At 47.5% G+C, this 11,003-nt stretch overlaps 1 protein-coding gene across 1 annotated transcript in view; it reads right to left on the reverse strand.

Annotated features, from left to right (window-relative positions):
- The window catches only part of LOC112951731 (protein diaphanous homolog 1-like), a 46,997-nt gene that overhangs the window by 16,358 nt on the left and 19,636 nt on the right, over positions 1 to 11,003 (reverse strand). The window contains exons 5-16 of the mRNA XM_026044491.1: positions 7,589 to 7,719; positions 7,310 to 7,396; positions 6,782 to 6,845; positions 5,880 to 6,019; positions 5,616 to 5,724; positions 5,279 to 5,389; positions 4,734 to 4,852; positions 3,606 to 3,722; positions 2,387 to 2,502; positions 1,769 to 1,833; positions 912 to 1,091; positions 2 to 362 (exon numbers count right to left, since the gene is read on the reverse strand). Coding sequence (XP_025900276.1) covers positions 2 to 362; positions 912 to 1,091; positions 1,769 to 1,833; positions 2,387 to 2,502; positions 3,606 to 3,722; positions 4,734 to 4,852; positions 5,279 to 5,389; positions 5,616 to 5,724; positions 5,880 to 6,019; positions 6,782 to 6,845; positions 7,310 to 7,396; positions 7,589 to 7,719 — 1,600 coding nt within the window. The remainder of the gene's footprint in view (position 1; positions 363 to 911; positions 1,092 to 1,768; positions 1,834 to 2,386; positions 2,503 to 3,605; positions 3,723 to 4,733; positions 4,853 to 5,278; positions 5,390 to 5,615; positions 5,725 to 5,879; positions 6,020 to 6,781; positions 6,846 to 7,309; positions 7,397 to 7,588; positions 7,720 to 11,003) is intronic.

An 11,003-nucleotide genomic window follows, 5' to 3' on the forward strand; every position in this document is an offset into this window, starting at 1 on the left:
AGAGGAGGAGGAGGTGGGATGCCCCCAAAAGGAGCACCCGGGAGAGGAGGAGGAGGTGGGATGCCCGCAGACGGACCACCTGGGAGAGGAGGAGGTGGTGGGATGCCCACAGACGGAGCACCCGGGAGAGGAGGAGGAGGTGGGATGACTACAGAAGAAACACCAGGAAGAGGAGGAGGTGGTGGGATGCTCCCAGACGGAGCACCCGGGAGAGGAGGAGGAGGTGGGATGGCCCCAGAAGGAGCACCCGGGAGAGAAGGCTGTAGGATCCCTGGATGGCCTTCAGGTGAAGGAAGCAAGGTAGAAGAGAATGAAGCCTTCTCTCTCTTTGCATCTTCAAGCTCCTTTTCCAGCTTAGCAATCTGAAGAACAGTAGAAAGAACATTCCCTCAGCAGCCAGACCGAGCAAACAGGCACCGCGCTGAAACRTGTCCCCAGGGTTGATCTCAAAGCCCCAACTCCTCCCCTCACAAGTTGCTGTCAAATCCCTTGGTAAATGAAAAACTGCAGTCCTGGAGCTCAAGCTTCCTTCAGCTCCAGGACACCAGCTCAYGGAAAGCTGCTCAAAAGAAGACCCTTGGGCCAGGCTCAAAACTGTCATCTTTAAAGATGTGGGCTGACCTTCCTTGCCTTGGACCTTACAGTCACCCTATGACCACTGCAAGGAGAACAGGTCAGTAGTGGGCAGTTATGAGCAGCATCAGTACTCATCGAGTCTCTTCATCCTTGCCCTCTGTCCTCTGCCTGTTTAACCAAGGATGGATCAGAATGTCCTCTAAGGGCCCTCCCCAAAGAACTGCCAACCACTGGGGGCTCTCATCATTACTGCTCCTCCTTCCAGTGGCACCGCTACTTAGAGCTGCTGTAAGCCAAGGCCAAGTCCTGGGCCCATGGCTCAGCCTGAGCGTTACCTCCTCACTCAGCTGGGACACTTTGCTTTCCAGCTCCTGCTTCTCCACACTCATTTGCTGCTTCTCCGCATCCAAGTTCTGCTTCTTSAGAGACAYATCRRGGAGTTKCTGYTCCAAGTCCCCCTCCATCYTCYTCATCTCAACSTGCAGCTCTTGCCGGGCCGTCAGCTCYGAGTTCAGCTGCAGGGACAGGGAGCAGATGAGTTGAGGCCGGAGTGCAGGGAGTGCTGCCAGTGCGTGTGTGGGGACGGGGACAGAGGGGACCTTCCTTTCTTCAGCTAAAAGCCTCTCAGAGGGGTTAGGTAGCGTGGATAACACCGCTCTTGTGCACTACTCCAAATCACACAACCAGAGATGAAGATTCATGCCTCTACCTAACCCAAGAGGCAAAATCCTTCCAGTCTTGCTATCCAGTCCYGCAGTGACAGGTCGCAAGGCAGGACACACTCACACTTGACTATGGGCAGAGCCTCCTTTCTTGCTGGGAASAATCTGAAGGCAGCTGCTTGCACGGCGGTGACAGCGGCTGAACTTTTCAATTCTATCCCATCACAGCTTCAGTTATTAGCTGTCTATTAGGTATGATCTGCAGGTGACTACCAGATCAACTGCAAGCCTGAGACATATGGGACCCCTATGGCCCACAGCACAGCTCAAATATTTTTGCCGTGACAGCTACATTTTTTTTTTAATTGAGATGCAAACATACGTTCTTCTGCTGTCAGAAAGGTCAAGCACCATGTGCATGGTGGTGATTAATCAGGGGAAAGTGTTTGACTGCACTGTGGCAAGTCTAATGGCCTGTACTCTGATCCCTGCCAAGAGATCTGCTACCCAGGCCACCCCATCAGCCAAACCTTTTTCTCCAGTTCCACTGCTTTGGCCTCGCTTTTCTCCACCTTGTTTTGATCAATCAAGTTATCTGAAAAGAAAAGGAAATACAATTAAATAGAAAAAAGCAGCACTGTGAAACTCCCCTCTTCCTTCTCCCACACCCTGCCTAAGTCCCTGCTGATGCCCCACACTGTTTGTTTCAGGGTTGAGCTCTGCCCTTGCTGGACATGCCCTGTCTTCTCATTACCACGTCACTGCTGCAGAACCTCTATCTGAAGATGGACAGGGCCTTCCTTTTGCCACAACACCTAAAATAATTGGTTTCTTCTGGAAGTTGCTCTCATGGCATATCATATTACTGGCAATGCTCCCTGCCCAAACACAGCAGCATTTGGGACAGGATATTCGCGGAATAGCTGTGTGCCCCACGTGATGGGAAACAAGGAACAGCCTCGATCCCTGCGCCAAGGATTTGGACGGGGCAGGAGTAACCCCAGAAGAGAGCTCAGCTAGAGCACAAGAAAACAGAGAAAAGCAGGAAAATCTGGTGGGGAACAGCTTGAACAAATACAGGGATTCAGTAAATGAGTCTGATTTAGAGCATGATTGATTGAATTGGGCTCGTTTGCTAAAGGACTTACCAATCAACCCCTCAACGTTTACATTAAGACGCCTGCATTTAAAGTCAGGATCGGCACCGTTCTTGTACAGAACTATCTGGGAGACACATTCATCAATCAGCTTATAATACTGAGGTCTGCATTAGGAGAAGACAAGACAACGAAACATTAATATCACTTCACAAAATTGGTGGCATGCAAGTAGTGCAAAACAAGACACATCTCTCAGCACTGTGCTGCTGAGCTTCAAGGGGTGACCAGACACATTTATGGAAAACAAATTCACTTGGGGTTATCAAGTACGTTGAGGTGATTTAAAGAGTCTCCAACCAGCGTGCAGTTGGAGGGCAGGTGGGTATCCTGGGAAGTCCTTTATATGCTTCCCTGGACACCATCACAGATGGGATGCAAGGCTAGACATCTGGGCAGACCATGAGATCAAGTACATGGTCTGATCCTCRTGGGGTGTTTTCTTTAACCAGCAACTTTGCTTTTCAGGTGACATGCAGCCTGGCATGTCCCAGAATCTGCCCTATAGGCAACAAAGGATCAAGACAAACTGGATCTTCGTGGACCAGTTGCCATCTTGCTGGTTGTAAGTTTTCCTTCTATTTTAGCAGGAAGGATTTCTCCTGAATTAATTCAGGAAACAACTTCCAGAGGGCTTCAAGATCAGTCACTAGTGACCTAATGAAGAGGCAATTATTTTAGTTATTCTTCCAAAATATCATCTTTATGTGTTGCTTTTTTTTTCATTATTTATTCTATTCTCTTTCATCTAAGAGTTTTCTCTTGAAGTTAGGTATTTTTCTTTATATTTATCAAGTATGCTTTCAGTGTTAACAGAACTTGTATTTCAGAAAAGGAAAAATACTATGCCTAATCTAAAAAGAATAGGCTTTCAGAGATGCTCTTCTGGTTTACTTTTTCCTGTATGTAAGTATGAGATTTTCTGTTTTCTTATTACTGTTCATTTTACTATACAAAGTACAGCTTCTTTTCATTCAGTGAAGTCTAAAACATAATGGAATTAAATACACAAAACTTATTAAAATCATAACATTCCACCATGAATGGCAGACTAACACTGAGTTCCTTAAAAACAAGAAAATTGTTAAATGATTTCTTGTTAGTTTTTGCCACCCTAATTCCTTGCTCCCTGCAGGACAAAAGCAGCGTGGTGGGGACCATGGGCCACCATTCATCTCCTAACAGCCCAGGGTAAAGGTTCCCTCCTCACCTGGCTTCGTAGTCATTGCGGATAAGTAAAAGGTGCTGCAAGATGGAGAGGAAAAATGGTTCTGCTTTGGAATCCTTCACTGTGTTGAGGAGAATCTGGAATACTTCACTGAAATCARTGAAGAATGGATTAAGGAAAAAAATGTTTTCTGGGAAAATTTAGGCCACCTGCCTACTTGCTGCCTCTCTTCACACATCTCTTCTTTCAGGGGCTTCTGCCTCCACAACGCCGAACCAAGAGAGGTTTCTAGCAGGTCACTCTTCTCCCTTCGTCCAGGACAGTGAGGGCTCCAACTCCTTGTGACCTGCACAGTTTCACATGATGATCTCCCTTTGATCGCTTGCATAACTCTTAATTTTCTCTCTTTCCCCTAAAAKAAAATCCGTATCTGGGAATGGAGGGATCCAGCAGCGAGACTGCCGCTCTCCCTAGATTCCCACACCAAAATGGACTGCTGAAAATGCTCTGACGTTGAATTCCGGCAAAGCAGCAGCCGCTCCACATGCCCTCTGGTGGCCATCTCCACAAGCTCTCTGGATGTTGCACGGACACAGCCCCTGTCTCACTGTGCTGCCCCAGAGCTAAGCACAGCTTGAAAAAGGCAAACCCGAGCACAGTGCACCAAGCAAGCTGTGCTCCACAGACTCTCAAGTCACTGGGGCCACTTCTGCCTCCTGGTGCTCACAGGCTCCGAGCACTCCCCTCTCTGCAGCTGCAGACTCACCTCTCCTTAGCACGTGTTTGAAAGAGCAACTTGGATCTCCCAACGTGCCAAACTTTCCAGAAACTCTTAACGGATGACAGCAAATGATCGGGGTTCATCTTCTTCCTGACTTAGGCTGGGTGGGTGGCTTTGAAAACCCCCCAAACCTAATCAGAACAGATCTACCCCTCCACAAAGAAAGGGCTGCGTGGAGATTTCTTTTCAATTTCACAATCYCAAGCCTGCCTAGTAGCATAAATGGTTTGTGCAAATGGTTTGGACAAATACATGGTTTGTGTACATTTTCATCTGGTAGAAATCGCAGCTCTATTCAGATTTCCACCTAGATTCGAGTTTAGAAGCTCTGAGGAACATTAACTTCCTCAGCTCCATGCTCAGCCCAGCAACCAGCAAAAAAAGGATATTCCATTTCGATGCGAATCTCATCTAGACGGTTCCTGAGGTCCTCAGAGTCTTCCTCACCGAGTTCTTCAAATATAGACAGCTGCACTTTCAGCTCTTCATTCTCCAGCATCTGCAGCTTCTGCCAAAGAGGGCAGCGGTTCAGAGGTTAGAGCACAGCTCGAAGTAATACAGCCTGGACCAGATTTATGGACAAGGTTTAAAGAAGGCCCCAGGAAAGCTCATAATGGCACAGCTGAGGCCAACAGATACCCGAAGGAACTGGTCCCCAAGGGAGAACAGACTGGATATTCATAAGAAGAGATCATTATTACGGGTTTACAGGAAAAAGCTCTACCACTATTAAACAAACAAACAAAATCTATGCCTGGAGCTGGATGTTCCTTCAAGCGCAGGCAGCTAGAAAGCCACTGAAAGGGCTGCAATACAGAGTGTCTCATTATATCAATTTTGCTTTGTAGGTGCTAGAAATATGGTTTTCTCTGAGTGTTTTTAATGGGGTCATGGTATTCAAGGGTGGGAAACAGGGAAGATGGCTGCTCCTTACCTTAAGGATATGTTGCAGYCCAGAACGCATCAGTTCACTGCGAATGTGAACTCGGAAGTCGAGCTCATCAGCAGAGCTGATCATGGCATTGATCAGCTGCATACAGGCCACCTAAAGGACAAAAAGAGCGAGAGAAAACTCCTGAGCAAAGACTCCAGTGCTTTGGAACCAGAAAACCACACAAAAAGCTGTAATAGAGAGAAAAAAATAASAGTAACAATAAAGAAGCTAAGCCAAAAGGCATTTCATCCACCCCAAGCTCATCTTGCTACAAACTCTCCAGCTGCTGTGTTGGATTCAGGATGCAGCAGCCACCAAATTTAAGGAAATCAGGTACCTTCAGAGCCACCGAGGTGTCATTCTTCAGACCATCCAGCAAAGGTTTGAATCGTTCCACCTGATCCATTTCTGCTCGTACAGTCAGCGCCTCCAGAACCCGCTCGTTCCTGTGACGAGAGACAATCAGCGACTACCTCGTAGGCCAGGCGAGGAGCAAGAGTAAAATGAAGAGCAAGAGGCAGAAAAGAGACTCCATAGAGGTGACAAGTAACAGTCCAATAGTTCAAGGGCAGCCAAAGGCAGAGGAACTGCCACCACGTACATGCTTTCAGGCTGAGGCAGGATACAGAGGGCAGACAGAAGCTTCACAGCATCTATCATCATGGAAGGGACTTTTGGGTCAACAGCTCTCGCAAGCAGTAGGATCCCTTCATCCGTATCCAGCATTGTTTTGATTCCAAACTAGGGAGAAAAGAAAGGTGGAATTAGTGTTGGACACTGAGACAGTCCTATAGAGGAGTGAGGGGGGAATGGTTGATGATTCTGAAGGTGAGGAGAAATGAAAATCAGGCACTTGCTCCCAAAGTTTGTCCAAAAATGTGTTATCCTGGTGTCTGATGGGTGACAGGGGAATGACAAGGGAGGGAGGAGGGATACAACTTCAAGTACATGCCACCAGCAAGAGTAAAGTTGCCAGTGGAACTTAAAATTCCAGGAACTGCAGAAGGAATGGGCGGGCTTGGGAGGAAAGAAAGACTTGGTTTACTCAAGCAAAGGAAGAACACACATGGAGAAGTACCCCAGTTCCATCACAAAAAAAAAGGGAAAAGAGGCATCCACTGCACAGGAGTAAGACAAGAAGAGGCAGAAGAAGACAAGGAGGAGGAGATACAGGTGTGACAAAGAGAGCTATAATCAGAGATGAGCAGAACAAGCCAGGAAAGAGGGCACAGCAGCTGGAGTCCCACGGGCCTGAAAAAACAGAGCTAAAGTGCTTGGGACATCTCAAGTTAAGTATAGGATTGAGGGGATGAGACCAAAAAACCCAGTAGGGAAATAAAACAAGCAATGTGATGACCACAACAATTTACTGAAGAAACTTTCACTACTGTTTGCAGGGCCCGTTGAGGGCCGACAGGCAAGTGTCCCGAGGTAAGAGGAGAGACAGGAGCAGGGAGCTGCGCCCGGGCCGCTCACCTCCGGGCAGCGGCCAAGGACACTCACCTTGTTGTTCATAAAGGCCTTGAGGCACCGGATGATCTCGTGTCTGCTCCGGGTGTCATACGAACTGCGAGGAAGGAAGAAAAGCAGCCAGATGACAAACACAGACTGAGGGAACCAGACACGTCCCTCCTGCTCACCACCAAAGCTCTTAGAGTTTGCTTTGCTGCCTGCTATTACACCTCTTAATCGGGCCTGGTCTTCAAAGGGCAGTGGAAACAGGAATGCAGGAAACAACCGGACTGAGTTCTGATATAACCAGTGTTCCCATTGCCACTATCACGTCCTCAGCTCAATCCCAACCACTGCTCTCACACCCACACTCATACACATCTCCATCTCCATCCTAGAATGGATATTTCAGTCCCCAAACAAAGCCCTGCCTCAGTTTCACATAACCAGCCTTCCCTCCTGCTCTTCCCTTCTGCCTYCCTCTCTGGGCCACAAAGAGCCCAGAGGAGTAAATGGCCTTGTGGCTTTCTGGAAACCATGACATTCCAAAACAATTCTCATGCAATCTCAGCTCCTCACCCTGGTGCTTCTTCTTTTTCCTCATGGAGTCCTTTCAAAATATCCAGAAGGCAGGTGAGGCCTTCAGCGCCAAAGTTTTGCACCCAACTGTCAGGAACAACAAAAAATAACGTATATACGTGCATATACCAAAAAAGAAAGAAGAAAGAAAAGAAAATTGGTACAATTTGGTACTTCCACACCCCCTTCCCACTCTCTCCCGGTGTGAAGGCACCAACCTTCCCCTTGGCAGTTGCAGTTTTGGCCAGGGCTGCACCCCAGCGGCCTCCCCAACGCTACCTGACGGGGTTGTTGTTCAGCGACACCCGCAGTGACTCCAGGCAGTTGAGCAGCTGAGCGTCCCTGAGGTTTAATTTCAGTTCCTGGATATACATCATGGCTGACTTGGAGCTCTCCTTCTGGTTCATGCCCTGCATGGGAGGAAAGCAAGCTCTTCATGGCAGCCCAGCAACAGGAATACAGTGTTAAGTGGGAATTTTAATGGATTTTACAAACAAAATAACTTGCACATGTTTCAACCAGCACCCCTTCTGAGGTTTGCAAGGCAGGCAGTGCTCCAGGAGGCTCCTTACAGGAGCTGGGTGCATCTGTACGTGGATTTCTTTTATTTATCCGTGGTGTGTCACTGGTTTGTGGGAAATTCCCTTTTGCTTTCCATGGGGCCGCACTGATATCACGCTGTTCAACAGCTTCGAACTAGATCTTTTCTGTAGGTAAAGTTCAACTCCATCCAAAAGACCCATTCTCCTCTGCCTACACTTTATATTAAACCATATGAGGTGCTTAAAATTATGTATGGAACGGTTTACATTGCTCTTGTTGCTGGAAAAGGGCTATCATTTTGCTTTACGTTCAAAGAAACTGATCTTCTGTTCTGCCAGGAAGGTGATTTTGGCCAATCTACAGCTTCTGGTAAAATGTCTAAAGGGAAGGGATTTCCCTAAAACCTTTACCTTGAACTCATGTGCTTCCAAGTCCCAAAAGATCACACATGTCCAAGTCATTCAAGCTGTTACACACCCTTTAAGACTCTTCTCTTTACACAAGTTTCTGTTCATAATAACAAAAAACTGGCAAGAGACAAAACCAGTCCTTGCCCATCGTTATATTCTGGCAATACGTTTCTAGCAGGATGGGTTTTTCTGACTGTGATAAGTGCCTTGCAGTGGAGGGGAAGGTGTTTACCCTGGTTAACGACCTCAGTGTGCTGCACAGGGCAGGCAGCGGCCGCTCTGCACGAGGCCCTCTCAGCACCAGGTCTGTATCACAAAACCTGAGCCTAAAGARTCCTGAACTAGTGACATCCTGAGCCAATTTCACACCCCAGGAAAAGGGCTGCGTGTTCAGGAACAAGGGGAAAACTGTCCGTCTATCCCGGATAACGTCCAGCACACATGGCTACTGAGCAGGGCTCCACAGCTGTGACCAACACCCATAATATGAGTCACATTTAAWGACAAACTCCCAGGGAAACGCTCACTTTTAGCCAGGAACTAAGAAATCTCCCCTATTCCAAACACTAACACCCAAGCCCCAATATCTTTATGCATATATATATATATAAATATGCATATATAAATATATACATATTTATATATAATATATATTTTATATATATTATAAATAGAATAGAAATGTGTATATACATGTATTTATAGATATGCTTCCTATTTGAGCTCAACTACAAGATTCCTTTCACAGTGCGTGAACTTCCTTAGTCACTCCAGGGACTGATGGTTAATTCCACAGCTCAAACCCGGACTCTTCTCTGCCAGCTCCTCACAAACCTCGCTGCACTGCGCCCTCTCGAGAGGCCCAGGGGCCYGATGATTTAATGCTTCACACCCCAATTGTGTAATTGTCTTCCTGGCACAAGATATGAGGCTCTATTCAGGGGGGAAAAAAAGAGAAAATAGCAATGAAAAGGAGCAGAGAGAGCTGGTAACATGAGAGTTACTTGGAGAGAGGGCAGGGAATGCTGCCAGAACAGGAGCKTGCACGGAGGCCCTAAGCAAAAGGAACAAGCCCGGCAGGATTTGGCCAGCCCAAGAATAGCAGGAGGCCCYTGGGAGGAAGGGCAGGATTCACATAGCAGGAGCCTCTAGACATCTGCTCCAAGTGCTCTGTCCTTCCCAGGWAGGGAGCGCTGGGACAGGAGACAGCAGGGTTTGGTGAACAGAGTCTCCCAGGATCTGAAAAGATGACTACGAACCTTTCCAAGGATCTGGAATAAGGACGTGACCTACAGGACTGCGTCCCTGGGCTTCTCTCACACTATTCACCAGAAACAGACCCCAGATTCCTCCAGAACCCCTTTGGACCTTGTTATTGAGGTGGACCCTGGGGCCGGCTCTAGCTGTTTGCACTGCGCTTAGAAAGGGCGTGTTAAATAGCATTGCTAACCGKCTGCGAGAGCTGGAATGTGCCACATGAAGCATTTTTTTCTTTCYATACCCCTTTGCTCCACAAACAAGTCAAGGTCTAGAATCAGCTTTGCCATTTAAGCTGCTGTTTCCTCCCTGCAGGCTTCTAACGGGCGAGTTAACTCCTAAGTTTGCTCAGCACGAGCAGCAATGGGAACCCGGCAGAGGCAGCATCCTGCTGACTGGCACCCCAAAAAGCCACATGAAGGAGCTGGGAACTCGGGAGCCAAGTCTCTGCAGAAATAACAGACAATCAAGAGGCTGTCAGTACTCCTTAACTCACGGATCTGAGGCTAGTATTTTTAGACACCCCTCATCCTGCCTACTGCACAGTGTGATATAATCGTACTCCCAAAACGTACTGTTCTGCTACATGTAATATTTGGCTCCAACAATAACCCGAAGAGCTCTTCCTTTTACAGGAGCACCTACCTGCAGCTCCCACCTCCCAATCTTTGGCTGCATCTTCCCTCATGCCTGCCTGAGGGCAAAGCTCTGCCTGAAGCAGCTCTGCACGATGGAAACAGGCACTAATGTCACAAATGTCACCTGCTGTCACAAGCAGAAATTAGAAACCCTCTCACAGCTGGGCAGAAGATAAGGCTGCATAGAACTCGTTCACCCACTGGAACCTTTCTTTCTGTGGCCTCTGCCTCTCTCCTGTGTGGATGTTGAAGTGGAGGAGTCGAAACTCCTGGATCTCCAATTTCCCAGTCCCCCTTCAGGAGCTGAATATTCATCATCAGCCGGCTTGCTTTAAATGCTTATGCCAACAGAAAGACAGAGGTGGAAAGAAAAGGGTGCATTTTGCTTTTAATGAACAGAGTATCATACTGAAACTGGAAGTTTTGGAACCTTCAAACAAAAGATGGGATCTGAAAACAGCAAGTTAACCCCCTGAACTACATGAAGAATGAGGTGTGGATGTCAACACCTTGCATGAAGGTGTTGCAGATGCCCACAGGTGATGGGGTGACCGAAGTAGCACCAGGAGCAGAAAAAACACCTGCAGGAATCAAGATTAAACTGAGGGAAGAAAGGGTCTGGCAGACCCAAGGGTAGGGAAAATAAGCTTTGTGAGCTGGCACCCATTAAGAGAGCAAAGAGGAAGAGAGAAGAGGTAGTGAGGGAGTAGACAAATGGAAAACAGTTAAGGATAAGTGGAGAGGGCAAGAAAGCAGGCTTTTCGCTCAGCATATAAACACTTAGCTCTCGAATGCAATGTATCAGTACAGACTACTCAGACTGTCAAAAAAAAAAAAAAAAAAAAA

This window comes from Nothoprocta perdicaria, unplaced genomic scaffold, assembly GCF_003342845.1.
Source record: "Nothoprocta perdicaria isolate Ctin4 unplaced genomic scaffold, notPer1 scaffold_369, whole genome shotgun sequence".
In the NCBI taxonomy this organism is placed as follows: Eukaryota; Metazoa; Chordata; class Aves; order Tinamiformes; family Tinamidae; genus Nothoprocta; species Nothoprocta perdicaria.